Genomic DNA, 17,632 nt, shown 5'->3' with positions numbered 1-17,632 from the left:
CATGTTATAAGACTGTCATCTGATGAAGTTGTTTCTTGGTTAGTGACTATATCTCTATTTGGTCGGTTTTGTGATAGCTACCTATGCGGTAGAAACATGGTGAAAATATGCGGTTGAGTCTTTGGCTATTGTGGTTAGCTAATAGAAATACATAGTGTTTTCGCTGTAAAACATTTTAAAAATCGGAAATGATGGCTGGATTCACAAGATGTTTATCTTTCATTTGCTGTATTGGACTTGTGATTTCATGATATTTATATGCTATTATTTACTTGTGGCGCTATGCTAGGCTATGCTAGTCAGCTTTTACTGATGAGGATGCTCCCGGATCCGGGATGGGTGTTAAGTAGATGTTTTTAAGCAAAGACAATTTGGTTGAGAGACATGACTGGCTGAAATGTCCTTTGTCTCAATCTGCAATGAATGAAGAAAAAAAAAAAAACTTTGGTTGCTATTTTTCATTCAACCTATATTTATACAGGTTATTCTCACTGAGATAAATCTATTTTGCAAATAAACAGAAATGCACTCGCATATCCAGAGTAGGGTTATAGAAGATGTGATGACAATGTGACAGCAGGTCAATTGTAGAAAACATAATGTGCTCGTAAATAAGAAATGTATTGTATAGAAATTACAGTGCATTTGGAAAGTACTCAGACCCCTTCCCCTTTTCCACATTGTTACATTACAGCATTATTCTAAAATGGATTAAACCAACAGAAAATCCTCAATCTACACACAATACCCCATAATGACATCACAATACCCCATAATGACATCACAATACCCCATAATGACATCACAATACCCCATAATGACAAAGCAAAAACAGGTTTAGACATTTTTTCAAATGTTTTAAAAATAATTACTCAGACCCTTTGCTGAGACTCAAAATAGAGCTCCTGCATCCTGTTTCCATTGATCATCCTTGAGATGTATCTACAACTTGATTGGAGTCCACCTGTGGTAAATTCAATTGATTGGACATGATTTGGATAGGCACACACCTGTCTATATAAGGCTAACAGTTGACGTCAGTGCTTGTCAAAACCAGGCCATGAGGTCAAAGGAATTGTCCGCAGAAATCCGAGACAGGATTGTGTCGAGGCACAGATGTGGGGAAGGGTACCAAAACATTTCTGCAGCATTGAAGGTCCCCAAGAACACATTGGCCTCCATCATTCTTAAATGGAACTAGCCGGCGAAACTGAGCAATTGGGGGAGAAGGGCCTTGGTCAGGGAGGTGACCAAGAACCCAAGGGTCACTCTGACAGAGCTCCAGAGTTCCCCTGTGGAGATGGGAGAACCTTCCAGAAGGACAACCATCTCTGCAGCACTCCGCCAATCAGGTCTTTATGGTAGAGTGGCCAGACGTGTACTCTGACAATCCAAAACTGCTTTCAAAAGATAAAATTAAGAATTGTTGTGCATTAACTGCTTGTCAGAGTGCATGTTTCCCTCCTATGGCTCTCACAACTTGAATGCACCTTGAGGAATATTTATCTTACATAGAACACACAACAAGCAGACTAGATAAATAGGTCAACTATTCTACGATATGTTTGTCTGATTTTGTTTTAATAAAAATATTACATGGCAAAAACAGTAGCACTGGAAGAAAGTTCCATCCTGAGTGATCAAGTTTAGGCTTTGAAATACTTTCCCAACAGCTACAAACAGCTGTCTGAGTTAAGCGCTGTGCATTATAGAGACTATTTCATTCTGTTCATCTAAACATCAGAGTCATCAACAACCATGCCTGTTAGTTCAGTGCATTTTTATAGTGACGGGCGTGCAGCTTCATCACACTCCATCTCATTCTCACTGTCGTCAGACGGATGTCCTCCTCTCCTCAGGCTCTCCCTGCTCCTGAAGCCAGACAGGTCAAACTCCTCATCCTTCACACGCAGCATTTCTACACACACAGAGAGAGATAACATGATGCATCAAATATACTGAAGTCACATCCAAGACTCGAACCTGGATCCAGCGACTGTCAACCCAACATCTTAGCCATTACGTAAAGAGCTCCAAACCTCTTGATGAGGTCACTAGGTGTTGGGTTATGGTCAGATGCTTCAATATTGTAAATGAATAAAGGCACCCCCCTCCTTTTGGTGAGGTTTGGTGGTTGCTTGGGCGCTGCCCATGCTAAAACTAACTATGGTCCAAATGCACCCTTCTCTATGGACTCAGGTAGCCAAGCGGTTCAGAGCACTGGTCCAGTAACCAAAAGGTCACTAGTTTGAATCCCAGAGCCGACTAGGTGAACAATCTGTCGATGTGCCCTCAAGCAAGGCATTTAACCCTAATTGCCCTGTAAGTCGCTCTGGATAAGAGCGTCTGCAAAATGTAAATGGAGTCAACTGAGCATGGAATGGACTCACCCGGAGCATGGACGTCACACTGCCTGAGTCTGCACTTCTGTCTGGTCTTACTGGGTCCTCCAAACTTCTTCATGTCTTTACAGAAATCACACTGAGCACAGTCCTCAGTCCTCCTGCATGGCTCACACTTCCCACACATACGGACCGTACGCTTCACCTGCACACACATGGGAATCACACTGCAGTTTTTTCTGTATATAAAAGGCTTGGGAAGGTCGTATATATATATATATATATATATATATATATAAAGGGATGGAGAAACACCGTAAACTTAGCCATGTCAGAACGTATAGGATTGCACGAAATTTGCTTTAAAAACACAAATTCCCCCCGACATCAAGATCTCAAAAGTGTTCTTGGTGACTCTTTAAAATAGGACATTCTACTTCAAAATGAATTCTAATTAAATTGTTAACACCAGCCTCCCGGGTGGCGCAGCGGTCTAGGACACTGCATCGCAGCGCTAGCTGTGCCACCAGAGACTCTGGGTTCGCGCCCAGGCTCTGTCGCAGCAGGCCGCGACCGGGAGGTCCGTGGGGCGACGCACAATTGGCCTAGCGTCGTCCGGGTTAGGGAGGGTTTGGCCGGTAGGGATATCCTTGTCTCATCGCGCACCAGCGACTCCTTTGGCGGGCCGGGCGCAGTGCGTGCTAACCGAGGGGGGCGGGTGCACGGTGTTTCCTCCGACACATTGGTGCGGCTGGCTTCCCGGGTTGGAGGCGCGCTGTGTTAAGAAGCAGTGTGGCTTGGTTGGGTTGTGTTTCGGAGGACGCATGGCTTTCGACCTTTGTCTCTCCCGAGCCCGTACGGGAGTTGTAGCGATGAGACAAGATAGTAATTACTAGCAATTGGATACCACGAAATTGGGGATAAAAAATAATAAAAAAACATTGTTAACACCATATTAAAATGTTTTCCCTTTAAAAGACTTATAACATGAAGACCAACAGATGCAGCATAGCTGCTTTTAATAGATAGGCTGAAGCAAGGGGTTGGCATCTGCATTTACCCCAAACAACGAAATGCATCAAATATACATTGTAACTTAAAAGCGTGTCTCGGCAGAACTAATATATGCCCCCACCCAAAAGATATATATAAATATATATAAATAAATTTAAAAATCGTAATAAAACGTCATAAGAGTGGAAGCTACTCTGCTAAATGAATATTGGGGAAACCCTGTACATTCTGAGGAATTTAAGTATTTTCCACACAGGCATTCTTTATCCTTTTTCTATGTTTTTCATGCATATGATATAAAGAAAATGTTTGAGACAAAAGTCTTCCTACACACCTTGCAATTAGGAGCAGCATACGTTTGCCTAGAGGATGTCAAATTGGGCAGCATAGTGGCTGTCCTGCCTCCAGCACTGGTATGGAACCTTTCTCCTTTCTTTGTCTGTTTTCTTTTTGATTCGAGTGTCTTAGACCCTGATTGTAGTCCTCCACTCTCCACCTCATCATCACTTTCCATGTTTTCACTCGGAGCTGCAGAACAGTCTGGATTTACTGCAGAGAGGGGCTGAGTGTCACTGGCTGGTTCTGATACTCTGTAATCCTCTCCATCAGGTTCTATTTTGATCTCTATAGATGTGTTGGTGACTAGAGAGCCCCTCTCTCGGTCCTCCACAGTTTGGGTTTGGTGTAGATGTGAGGGCTGAGGTGAGTCTTCCTGATCACAGTCACTTTCCACAAAGGGAGAAGTGAATATGGAGTCTTTGGTATCAAAGGGCCCTTGAAGCTGCTCTTCCTCTTGACTGGTCTGTAGTTCCTCCTGTTCCTCTTTAATCTGTGTGGGCACTGGGTCCTCCTGAATCAGACTGGGGCTCCACTCCTGCCCACAGTGCTGCTGTTCAGGGGGAACCTCTTCAGATATGAGGTGAGTGAGCTGGTGGGGATCTGATGGAGGAAAAATAGGAAATACAGTTGTAAATTATTCAATAATTATACATTTTTCAGTCTAAAACAGAATCCAAAGTTCAATTATCTGGGCCCTAAAACATGCAATTATGAAATGTTGAATAATCTACCTAGTTATTTTATCATTTCTGTTTGATTTAGAACAGCTCTTTGATTCAACAATACAGTTGCAGTTACAGTGCATTCTGGGGATCCGTATTTTACTACAGTGCATTCAGGAAGTATTCAGACCCCTTGACTTTTTACACATTGTTACATTACAGCCTTATTGTAAAATTTATTAAATAGTTTTTCCCATTAATCCACACACACACAACCTCATGACAGAGCAAAAACATGTATTCAAAATGTAAAACAGAAATACACATTTACATAAGTATTCAGACCCTTTACTCGGTACTTTGTTGAAGCACCTTTGGCAGTGACTACAGCCTTGAGTCTTCTTGGGATTCTTCATTTAACTAGGCAAGTCAGTTAAGAACAAATTCTTATTTACAATGAACAATTGTATTATTTACAATGAACAACTGCCCTGTTCAGGGGCAGAACGACGGATTTTTACCTTGTCAGCTCGGGGATTCGATCTAGCAACCTTTCGGTTACTAGTCCAACGCTCTACCTACCGCCCCATAATGAATGGGCTAGACATGCCGAGAGAGGAGTTTCGAATTGGTCTGCAGTGTAGCATCGGTCTATAAAATGAGCTGCTTGATATGTGTAGATAATCCTTTCTACTGCTGTTTTTTCTAAAGATATAACGTCAGCCATGGAGAACTGCTCTCAACCAGAGTGACTTGACACAACGGGCCAAGCACGCTGCACAAACTGAACGGAAACGACACAGGACGTCTTGTTTAATGAAAGGGGTTGCAGTCTGCCGTGAAGCGTTCATCCATGTAAACAGGTAAGAGTCTAGTTACAGTTTCAGATATACGTTTCTTAATTGTCAGAAAGCGGTTTTCATTGCTAGTTATAGCCTTAATGTTAGCTAGCTAACATCAAACCTATTTTGTTAACTTTAGCTAGCTATGACAACCGGGTTGTATTGCTAGTACCCTATGGATTGGGATTATGGTTCATTGTTTAGCTAGCTAACGTAAACTCACGTAAACTCGTACATCGCCTTGGTCCGTACAATTGCCCTTATTTTAGCTCCCCAAAAACGTAATACTTCCAGATCAATTGTAATGTCAATACCATTGTAAAGCACAATTTCTCCCCTTTCAAACAGAATCAATTACATTACCTAAACGCTGCCCGTTTCTGCATAATTCAAGCAGGCAATGAGCCCCGTCAGGTCTTTTTAAAAATGGCGGGTGGGGAAGCGAAACTAATGTGTGATAAGGAGAGATGTTGTGGGAAAATTGCTTTTTTTTCACTTGATCTGTCCAACTTATCACCTTATCGCCTCTAAAATGTAAATAAAACACTATAAAGAGTTTATATAATGTGTCATTACATACCTATTTGAAGGTTTTTGTCGAATTTGAATCGGGTTTTTAGGGCGGTGCTAAAGTTATCTTAGAAGTAAACAGCGGCTTTGAGAATGATGATCGCATGCAATGATGACTCAAAAAATGACTAGGTATCCCCCTTACCCCTGTCACTGTCCATTTCTTGTTTTTAAACGATGAGAAAAGTGCTACACCTGGTGGAGAGAGATTGTAAGACAGAAATAGTTGCTTTATGCGTGCTGTACATTACGACATAACACGTCACGATGTAACGGAGGGTCCGTTTTTTCAACTTTTCTCCAATACTATAGAGCCATTACCATGTCGATCAATGCTTGAATAGAAACCTAGTTCACACCCTCAATTTTGAAGTCAACACAGTTGCTACAGTCCCATTAGTTTTCTTTGTAGCCTCGTTTGAATGTTGCGGTTGCCCACATTTGTACGGAATGGGGTGAGTTTACGTTAGCTACACGTCTAAACAAGAATCCACTTCGCCAGATGATTACATGACCCATCAAGTTAGCCAGGTGTGTCTGACGGTGATTACGGGTATCTGGAATTTGTCTTTCAGCATCAGTAGAATAACAGACTCTCCTCCACCAGTCATACAAGGAGAATGGTCTGATGCCTCCCATCAAAAAGAGAGCTGGCCCAAGCAAGCACAGGTTACACCTGAAGCATGAGGACTTGCAGCGAGTGGTGAACTTCATCAACAACTACGCAGAGGATAATGCCATAGTATTACCAGGACGCCACCCAGAGGATAATGCAATAGTATTACCAGGACGCCACCCAGAGAATAATGCCATAGTATTACCAGGACGCCACCCAGAGGATAATGCCATAGTATTACCAGGACGCCACCCAGAGGACAATGCAATAGTATTACCAGGACGCCACCCAGAGGATAATGCCATAGTATTACCAGGACGCCACCCAGAGGATAATGCCATAGTATTACCAGGACGCCACCCAGAGGATAATGCAATAGTATTACCAGGACACCACCCAGAGGATAATGCCATAGTATTACCAGGACACCACCCAGAGGATAATGCAATAGTATTACCAGGACGCCACCCAGAGGATAATGCAATAGTATTACCAGGACGCCACCCAGAGGATAATGCAATAGTATTACCAGGACGCCACCCAGGACACAAACTCTGGTGGAAACTGCTACCATCACGTGACAAAAGCAGCGGTGTGGCGTCTCTACAAGGAATCGATGACAACACTTGTGAAGTATAATAACATTTTGATTATTTAAATTGACCTCCAACATGTTTGCCACTACTTTAAAGATCTTACATTATTTATGTATTTTCCAGAGGTATGTGTCATCAGACTGTCTTCAGGAATCTGTGGAGAAAACTTCTGCCCCACATCAAGCACTAAGTCCAGGACAGACCTGCGCTGGCAGTACCAGAGAAACAACTATCAGGTCTTCAGATCTAAGCTGTTAAGTCAGCCAAGCTGAAGAAGCAAGAGCATCATCTCCTGCTTGTTCAGAGTGAGTCTGTCTACCAGAAGATGGTTGCTGACTGCAAGACCACCTGTCAAGACATGTAGTTGTCTCTGGGGGCCCCTACTGAACCAGCAAGCAAAGACATCAGGATACATTACAGCTTTACTCAACAAGTAAGCAACATGTCCTCCTTTATACTGATTAAGGACATAGATGGGATATATACAAACTACATATGGGAAGTATTGGTATTTTTCCAGAACATGTGAGCTCATTTCAGAGGAGTTCGCAGGATGACATGACTGTTTATTTCTGTACCAGTGCTATGGCCTAATATTTACTGTTGCTATGGTTGGTTATACCTATTGGGATTTTTCCAGAACAGGTGTGCTCATTTCAGAGGAGCCAGCAAGAATAGTGCACTGTGTGTCTGGGTCATTAGACACCATTAGATGTGCACCTGTCTGGGGAGTGGACATGACTGTTTATTTGTTAACCATTGCTATGGCTGTAAAGTTTCCATGCCCTAATATGAAACCAAATTTAAATTAGTGCAAGGCAATAAGACAACGGTGGCTAAATGCCAGAGGAGATGAGTCATTAAGAGGAGTTACTGTGTGTGACGTAAGGAGGAGAAATGTATAAAGAGTGTGTGGCAAGGCTGGAAAGTTAGTTGTTTTCATGAACCAGCTCGGCTTTTATTATGTTGTAATAAAAGTCTATTTGAACTCACAGCCTCCGGTATTTGAGAAATGTTATTGACTGAATATTTCCACGACAGACACAGGCAAATGCCTTTCACTGAGCTGTGTAAAGACAGACTGACAGGGGTGAGACAATTCAGTTGAATTTCTTAATGTTAGTTGTTTGCAGGTGCACTATCCTTCTGACCCTACGCAGCCAGGTCCCATCTACTTTTTAACTCAAAAGTGTGGCTTGTTTGGTGTCTGCTGTGAAGGAATACCACAAGTCAACTACTTGATTGCTGGATGACATGCCTTCATCAAAGGCAGCAGCGTAGTCATCAACTACATGCACCATTTCTTCAACAACTACGGAGTTGGGGAAACACGTGCACCATGTCCTCACCAACTACGGAGTTGGGGAAACACGTGGGGACCTGAATTGTGATAACTGCAGTGGCAAAACAAGAACAAGTTTGTGCTCTGTTATTGTGCCTGGTGGACCCGGCACAACCTCCACCACAGTCTGGTGGACCCGGCACAACCTCCACCACAGTCTGGACCTTCACTTCCTGATCACAGGCCACACCAAGTTTTCCCCCAACAGGTGCTTCGGCCTCATCAAGCAGCGCTTCAGAAAGACCAGAGTGAACACTTTCTCCGAGATTGCTGGTGTTGTGAAGCACTGTGACAGGGGTCAACGTCCCACAGCTGGTTGGACTGGAGGATAGTATGGTGCAATGCTATGGCTGGCAACAACACCTGACTCCATACTTCAGGCCATTGCCACAGATCAAGCAGTACCAGTACTTCAGGTGAATATAATGTATTGTATGAGGTTATTCTTCTTATCCAATCTTGGGAGGTGAATTGTTGTTATGCATGTTTGTAATGTCGTCAACATTTTTTGTTTTACAGCTTCGATGCTCTGGAGCCTGCTGTTGTTGTCGCCACGGAGCTTCTGGACCCAGTCAGGACCAGGTTTCAACTGCTGCGCAACGCTGACATCCTTCCTCCCATAGATGGTCTGCCTGTACAAGCACCACCTGGACTAGATACAGCTAGACAAATGTATATTTTTGAGAAGATCAGGGAGTTTTGGACGAAGAGGCTATGGACATCACATGCCCTGCACCAAAGTCAAGGGCAGGACAGAAAAAGGCTCTTCAAATATAGATTCCCTTGTTCATGCGTGGTTCGGACGGACCAGTTTATCACTGGGAGCGAGTTTCCAGTCATCAGCACAATCTGCAGTGTCTTTATTCACATGACTCTCCTAACACACACAATACGTTGCTGCTACTATTATTTATTTTATTAACCTGCTGCTCAGCCACTTTACCCCTGATTGTATGCATATAACTCACTCATCTATCACTGATATCATTATTGATATTATTCTTGTACTACTGTATATTATTTTGTTATTTCTCTACTGGCATTGACACTTTATTGACATGGTCTATTTTTGATATTGCTACTATGCAAGTAACCATTTGGCTGTACCGTTTACACCTTCGGTAGAGACCCATCCACTTGGCAAGATGTGGCTCGTGGTTACAGCATTTCTTTCACATGACCCATCAATTTAGACAAGTGTGTCTGGGTAAGGCGTCAGCTAATATTTATAAAATATTTTTTTTATCTGGGCTCCTTGTTTTACCTGTAATTTTTCCTTATTGTAGGCTACTACTTTTAGTCTTTACCTTGAGCACATGACCTCATGTGAATCCTTAAAAGAGATGGGTGGCTTTACACGGAACCCAAACCGGCTGCGCACGTGCGCCATCGTGCATGAATTTATTTCGTCCCCCCACACCAAACGCGATCACGACACGCAGGTTAAAATATCAAAACAAACTCTGAACCAATTATATTAAATTTGGGGACAGGTCGAAAAGCATTAAACATTTATGGCAATTTAGCTAGCTAGCTTGCCGTTGCTGGCTAATTTGTCCTATTTAGCTAGCTTGCTGTTGCTAGCTAATTTGTCCTGGGATATAAACATTGAGTTGTTATTTTACCTGAAATGCACAAGGTCCTCTCCTCAGTCAATTAATCCACACATAAAACAGTCAACTGAATCGTTTCTAGTCATCTCTCTTCCTTCCAGGCCTTTTCTTCTCTTGACTTTATATTGCGATTGGCAAATTTCATAAATTAGGTGCATTACTGCCACTGACCTTGTTCATCTTTCAGTCACCCACGTGGGTATAACCAATGAGGAGATGGCACGTAGGTACCTACTTCTATAAACCAATGAGGAGATGGGAGAGGCAGGACTTGCAGCGCAATCTGTGTCAGAAATAGAACTGATTTCTATTTTAGCCCTTGGCAACGCAGACGCTTGTTGGCGCACGCGAGCAGTGTGGGTGCAATAATTGAATGACAGATTTCTACATTTATTTTGCAACGCTCGCGCACACGAGCAGGGTGGTCAATCTGTTAGACTAGAGGGTGTGGACAATGATTAATGGGTGAAAACAAAGAGCAGCTCTTCAGTAGGTGTACCAAAACATTCAAGGGCGGGTGGGTATAATGTGTTACATTCCAACAGGAATCTGTCCCAAAAACGTTGTAAATAACAAGGTTGGCAACAAACAACGCATACAAAGTTGTATAGCAGCAGAATAAGATACCGGGTAGGGAGTGGGCTATTTAATTACATTTTACTCACTACGTTTATTCTGAAAAATGTATGTCCTCACTCTGGGGGCAAACTACCTGCCCTCCAGGACACCTTCACCACCCGATGTCACAGAAAGGCCATAAAGATCATCAAGGACAACAATCACCCGAGCCACTGCCTGTTCACCCCGCTATCATCCAGAAGGCGAAGTCAGTACAGGTGCATCAAAGCAGGGACCGAGAGACTGAAAAACAGCTTCTATCTCAAGGCCATCAGACTGTTAAACAGCCATCCCTAACATTGAGTGGCTGCTGCCAACATACTGACTCAACTCCAGCCACTTTAATAATGGAAAAATTGATGTAAAAATGTATCACTAGCCACTTAATATAATGTTTACATACCCTACATTACTCATCTCATATGTATATACTGTACTCGATACCATCTACTGCATCTTGCCTATGCCGTTCTGTACCATCACTCATTCATATATCTTTATGTACATATTCTTCATTCCTTTACACTTGTGTGTATAAGGTAGTTGTTGTTAAATTGTTAGGTTAGATTACTCGTTGGTTATTACTGCATTGTCGGAACTAGAAGCACAAGCATTTCGCTACACTCGCATTAACATCTGCTAACCATGTGTATGTGACAAATAACATTTGATTTGGTAGCCTAATGACAAACATTAAGAATAAGCTACGTGGGTGAGTTGATGCCTATTTGGCAGCTAGTTAGCTAGGTCAATTGATCATGCTACTTTGTATGCGTTGTTTGTTGACAACCTTGTTCTTTACGAAGTTTTTGTAACAGATTCCTGTTGGATCGTTCCACAAATTATACCCACCCTTCCAAGGGCAGCCGCCCATAGAGTCTTCGCAGCCTGAATGTTTGACGTCCGTAGTTTAAGAACTTACATTTTGACATATCGACTGCACAGAGACTCCAGAGTTCGAGGTTCATTCATTTTTCTTGGCCTGAGCTCAACTCCATGGAGGAGTTCAGATACTTGGCTGGCTAATACGGTAACTAAGCAATACAAACCTGCTCTGTGTAACCTTATCTCTGGCTTGAAAACCAAATCCAACAGTCTTCGTAGACGGCCATTCTCCTCCTTCAAACGGTAGACTTCTTCATGCAACTCTACTATGGTTGTCTCTTTGGCTACGGCTATCTCTAGAGCAGCAGCCGCTGTTGGTCGTTCAGTAGCATACAAGTTCAACAACTGTAGCTTAGACATTTTGAGCGGAATGAAAGTCGACGTGTTCGTATTATTCTACTCTACCTGTAACATTATATCGACAAAAAAAACTACAATTGAGATAGCCTATATAAATAGGGTGAAAAACAAAAGACACCGCTTCCCATTAATTTTCAATGGAATGAGGGCGGGACCTTTCGGCGGTGAAAAATATAAACTTTTCCCAACTTTATGCAAATCACCAGTCAATCATATCGAGTGGTTCCCGTGATGAATTTGACGCTCTGAGACCCAACATGGCTGACAAAAATACTAGGATGATAAGCCTGATAAGGCTGATGATAAGGCTGACGATACTGACGATAAATTCCCACATTAATAAATGTGAACTCATGGCTGTCAAAGATTATGTGACACCTTCATATTATGGTATTCCAGTGAAAGAAGAACTTACATATTTAGGCATAACCATTACTAAGGATCAGAAGTCTAGAGGCTTACTACATTTTAACCCTCATATTAAAAAAACCCAGAAGAAGCTAAATCAATGCCTACAGAGGGACTTATCTTTAAAAGGAAGAGTCCTAATAACCAAGGCTGAAGGTTTCTCTAGACTAACATATGGCGCTCTATCTTTATATCTTCACAGTAAAATAAGCAAGGAGAGACCAGATGCTTTTCAACTTTCTGTGGAGAAACCGTACCCATTACATTAGGAAAACTGTTGTAATGAACACTTATGAGAATGGTGGGCTGAATTTTCCGGACTTTACTACCTTAAATAATACTTTTAAGATCAATTGGATGAAACAATTCCTAAGACGACCCACTTCTATCTGGAATTTTATTCCTCATCATGTCTTCTCTACTTTTGGTGGCCTTAACTTCATGTTGTTTTGCAATTATAATATTGACAAAGTTCCAGTGAAACTTTCTGCTTTTTATCGGCAGGTTCTTGTCATGGTCCTTAATTTATAAACATAATTTTTCTCCACACAGATATTATATATGGAATAATCGGGATATATTGTATAAAAATACTTCTTTGTTTTTAGAATATTGGTTCTGAAATAATATCCTATTGGTGAGCCAACTGGTAAATGCAGAGGGTCTTTTACTCAGTTATAAGGAATTCTTATCACTTTACAAGGTCCCTGTAACACCTAAAGATTTTGCAATTGTTTTAGATGCCATTCTCTCAGGTGTTGCTTTATTATTCAGGAACGTGTCAAGACCTGACCCTCAGAGCCTACCTTCTATTGACCCTGTTGACTCATCAGTAGGAAAGATTTGTTTCTCTTTTGGTCCATTCAACAACAGAGCGATACGAACCTTGTTTCAGCAGGATGTTGTATACCTTATGTCATGCCTTATTGGAATGGATTTATTGATAATATCTGTTGGGAAAAAGTTTGGATGTTGCCACACAGGATAAAAAGTGGAGGATAAAAATACCTGTATGCCTATGGATGTGTAGCTAGCCATGTTACTGATCTGTTTATGGACCCTAAAACATTTGGTATTGTAACGATCTTGGGTTTATAAGCGCGGAAATCGACTCTACCGTTCGAGTATGCTTTTGCGACAGTCGATAGCGAGGGTTCGAGAGGACGAGGGTTCGAGACCTGCTCCATGCCCGTTTCATTACAGTCAACATATTAGTTCAGAACCTAGCTATGAACCTCAGCTATCATAGCCAGTTATATCAACTTCAAAACAGTCAATGACATTAATGAAGCCTATGGATTGAGTAGAATATAATATAACTTTGTGCCAAAGATGCCGTATATACATGTAGTTATTACCATGCTTGAGATCCCCACATTGTAGCCTGTACATTTAATATATTCACTGACCATGTACTCTACCTTTGCAAATAAAGGTGCAGTTCAGGTATGAATGTCTTTGGGATTATTTTTCAGTCATATCCAATACCAGGAGTATCAAATTCCAGTCTTTGAATGATGCTGTGTCTGCATGTATGTATTACAATTATACACTTCAACAGTGTTTACCAATCTTGGTCCTGTGACATCAATGGTTACACATTGTAACTATGCATTAGACTAGAAACATGATTTTACTAGTTAAAGGCTGATTTGTAATTAATATATACAGAAATATAATTTGAAAACAGCACACTACACTTCCTATGCATCATGTAAATACTCTAAAACAGGTTCATCTTAATATATCTAATTTCCTTTATCTGCATTGATCTGATAAACACGGGATAGGTGTAGTATTTCATCAAATGAGAGACTTCATTTCAACCAGTAGATAATATGAAACGCTTTATTGAAAGATGTTCATTATCCATGTGTTATAAATACATAATACATGCATTATAAATATTATAATTGTAATATTATAAATACCAGTTCAATCTGTACTTCAATGCACATCCGTTGTGAATTATAAAAACAGAGGAAGAAAGAGGAGGTGGCAAGAGGTGTAAAAGACAGATAGCGAAAGAGGTAAGAACAGAGAAGCAGGGAAGACAGCATATGATTAATGAATCACAGCGCTATCCTAATATTCTCTTAGTTCTGATGGATTCTGGGTACTAACACCTAAACTTGGGATAGGGTTAATTATCAGGTATCCTATTGAAATATTGAGTGCTTTGATTTAGAGGGTCTACACCAGAAGTTAATGGTTATCTGTAGGAAGAAGGTATATAGTGTGTGTAATTAAGCTTGGAATGTGCTGAGTGTAGGGAAAGCGATCACACTGGCAGGCATTGCAGTAAAGATACAATGTTTGTTCAGATGTGTAGGAGACTCAGCCTAGGAGAAATGGTTAAATATCAGTGCTTGTGTGAACAATGTCTTTGTCTAATGCAGTAGTATTGACCCTCTGGGAAGAATAAACTGACATTTATTCCTGATTATTATTTGACCATGCTTGTCATTTATGAACATTTTGAACATCTTGGCCATGTTCTGTTATAATCTCCACCCGGCACAGCCAGAAGAGGACTGGCCACCCCTCATAGCCTGGTTCCTCTCTAGGTTTCTTCCTAGGTTTTGGCCTTTCTAGGGAGTTTTTCCTAGTCACCGTGCTTCTACACCTGCATTGCTTGCTGTTTGGGGTTTTAGGCTGGGTTTCTGTACAGCACTTCGAGATATTAGCTGATGTACGAAGGGCTATATAAAATAAACTTGATTGATTGAATAAACTCGGTTTAAGCTTTCATAGTGTCTGTTGAGTTTTTACTCTGAGAATTAGAACCTAACAGTTCATCACAATTACATAAGTGTCTCTAGTGGTGTCTCCTAACCAGCCTTGGGCTCCCAGTCAGGTTATCTTAGGAAGGGAAGGGAAAGGGGGACACCTGGTCAGTTGTTCAACTGAAATGTGTCTTCCGCATTTAACCCAACCCCTCTAAATCAGAGAGGTGCGGGGGGCTGCCTTAATCGACATCCACGTCTTCGGTGCCCAGGGAACAGTGGGTTAACTGCTTTGCTCGGGCAGAACGACAGATTTTTACCTTGTCAGCTCGGGGATTCGATCCAGCAACCTTTCGGTTACTGGCCCAACACTCTAACCACTAGAGCGGGTGAGGTGGCGATGACGGGACTGGGGGTTGGCATCCTCTCTCACATCAAAACATACCTGCAGACGAGAGACAAATGGAGAAAGAGAGAGCATGTTTAAGCCTTGTGTTTTGTCTTTATTCTAACACTGTCAGGCATCATAATCATCAGGAGGTGAAATGTAAAACTGACCTTGGATCATTAACTCTTGGACTACTGCATCTCTATCTGTATTTCAATGTCAAGTGTAACAGTATAACTTTAAACCGTCCCCTCGCCCATACCCGGGCGCGAACCAGGGACCCTCTGCACACATCAACAACTGACACTCACGAAGCATCGTTACCCATCGCTCCACAAAAGCCACGGCCCTTGCAGAGCAAGGGGCAACACTACATCTAGGTTTCAGAGCAAGTGACGTAACTGATTGAAACGCTACTAGCGCGTACCCGCTAACTAGCTAGCCATTTCACATCCGTTACACTCACCCCCCTTTCAACCTCCTCCTTTTTCCGCAGCAACCAGTGATCCGGGTCAACAGCATCAATGTAACAGTAAAAATTTAAACCGTCCCCTCGCCCCGACACGGGCGCGAACCAGGGACCCTCTGCACACATCAGCAACGGTCGCCCACGAAGCATCGTTACCCATCGCTCCACAAAGGCCACGGCCCTTGCAGAGCAAGGGGCAACACTACATCTAGGTTTCAGAGCAAGTGACGTAACTGATTGAAACGCTACTAGCGCGTACCCGCTAACTAGCTAGCCATTTCACATCCGTTACACAAGCATCTCTTTAATAATACTTCCTGTTGACCCGACCAAGTGACCTCTCACCTCTGATCATGCTGTGCTCTCTATGTAGCAAGTTCAGATGTTGGAGGGTTTTACCGACACAGCTGATATAACCCTAGAGGATTTAGGGAGAAGGGGGGAGAGGGATGAAGTGAAGGAGAGAGACTGTTATTGGGAAAATAAGGTAGTTAAAGAGACAGTGTTCAACAGGAATCTGTGTGTGGCCTCACCTGGTGTCCACACTAAGTGGCTGCAGAGTACTTTATACTGAAAAACATGCACAGACACACAAGGACAAACAATATAGTGTACTTATATAAATATAAATAATGAAGTGTCTTACTATTCTCCATAGTTGGTCCTCTTGAGTATTCTCTGAAGGTGGAAGGAGCCCCAGTTATACACCTGAGCCTGCTTACTACACAACACAATCCATCAATCAGATTGATACATGAGTGTGTAGGTGTGGGTTATAGGGTATCTAATTGTTCTACATTTTTCAACATGGGTGATTTAAAATAGCCTGTTTTGGTTTTGTACAGACATCACCCTTACCTAAACAGCACCCTCACCTGAGAAGTAGAAACCAAAGGGAGAGAAACTGGGAATTTAATAACTGTAGTTGACATAGCTACGTAAATGGAAGAATACTGTTATTGCAATGTGGATGTCTCTTAAAATAGTCTTTGGTTGTGCATAGTGTAGTCTATGGTGTTGCCAGGGAACAGCACCCTCTTCGAAGAAGTAGGAGGTGAAGATCTCCCGCACATGGATTGCCTCCCGTTCTGCGTTGTTGGCCCCCATGCTTGAAACATCCTGCAGAGCAGCAGACTTCTCCTCTGGCACACGACTGCGAGCTGCAGATCCCCTCCTGGTCCTCGTGTCCATCCTCATGAAGTTATGCAGGACACAGGTAGCACTCATACACACCTGAATTCCTCCAGGAGGCAGTCCCAGATGGTCCTGGTCACCCAACTGTGCAGTGCCCTACAAGGTAACTGTAGGAAATTGTTTTGAAGGAATTACCACTTAAAGGGTATTTGTAGGAATATGGAAGATAATGTCATTATTATACTTTCACATCACCAGGTCATTGTGGATTACGAAAGTATAATGTCTCATATGAAATCATGATAACATTGGATAGATAGATGGATGTGCACACACACACATGTAAATGTGTAGCATGTGGCAACAGCAGGATCATATCAAGGATAGCATCAATATGAATACATAAATACCACTTGAAGATTGATGATGAGTTGATAATCTGAATCAGCTGTGCAGTGCTAAGGCAAAAACAAAAATGTGCAACCCTTTGAGTCCCCAGGACTGAGAACCACTGCTCTTCATTGGGACCTCTTCATTTGCAGACAGGCTTTCACAGCTCTCTGTATCTGAGGACAGAAAACCTCACAAGAAACACTTTCTCACTAAACCAGCAGTCCACTGGCACACTCTGATAATAGAATTGAACAAATGCAGCTCTGGTCGGTTAGCTCACAGCCAAGTTCCTGACGTCTATTGCCGTCTTAAGTT

General features: G+C 42.2%; 2 protein-coding genes and 1 long non-coding RNA gene across 3 annotated transcripts in view; 1 reads left to right on the top strand and 2 right to left on the bottom strand.

Moving 5' to 3' along the window:
• Positions 1-17,632, bottom strand: part of LOC120047900 (BTB/POZ domain-containing protein KCTD16-like) — a 908,275-nt gene that overhangs the window by 467,443 nt on the left and 423,200 nt on the right. The window lies entirely within an intron of this gene.
• LOC120047901 (lysine-specific demethylase 2B-like) lies at positions 1,360-11,876 on the bottom strand. Its single transcript, XM_038993493.1, has 4 exons — positions 11,604-11,876; positions 3,691-4,295; positions 2,391-2,547; positions 1,360-1,918 (listed from the first exon to the last, which is right to left on the bottom strand). The coding sequence occupies exons 1-4, from the start codon at positions 11,797-11,799 to the stop codon at positions 1,782-1,784; spliced, it is 1,095 nt and encodes a 364-aa protein (XP_038849421.1). The 5' UTR covers positions 11,800-11,876; the 3' UTR covers positions 1,360-1,781.
• LOC120047912 lies at positions 8,698-9,573 on the top strand. The gene is made up of 2 exons (XR_005476946.1): positions 8,698-8,739; positions 8,843-9,573. It is a non-coding gene; the product is annotated as an uncharacterized LOC120047912 (long non-coding RNA).

Source organism: Salvelinus namaycush, chromosome 5 (genome assembly GCF_016432855.1).
Source record: "Salvelinus namaycush isolate Seneca chromosome 5, SaNama_1.0, whole genome shotgun sequence".
In the NCBI taxonomy this organism is placed as follows: Eukaryota; Metazoa; Chordata; class Actinopteri; order Salmoniformes; family Salmonidae; genus Salvelinus; species Salvelinus namaycush.
Note: the sequence above shows the minus strand (reverse complement) of the source record. Positions and strands in the feature narration are given on the sequence as shown.

Coding starts and splice junctions, on each gene's coding strand:
- LOC120047901 (XM_038993493.1), bottom strand. CDS start 11,799: ATGTCTAAGCTACAGTTGTTGAACTTGTATGCTACTGAACGACCAACA. Junction 4,296..11,603: donor GATAAGGTTACACAGAGCAG/GTTTGTATTGCT, acceptor TTCCTCCATCAG/ATCCCCACCAGCTCACTCAC. Junction 2,548..3,690: donor ATGCTGCTCCTAATTGCAAG/GTGTGTAGGAAG, acceptor ATGTGTGTGCAG/GTGAAGCGTACGGTCCGTAT.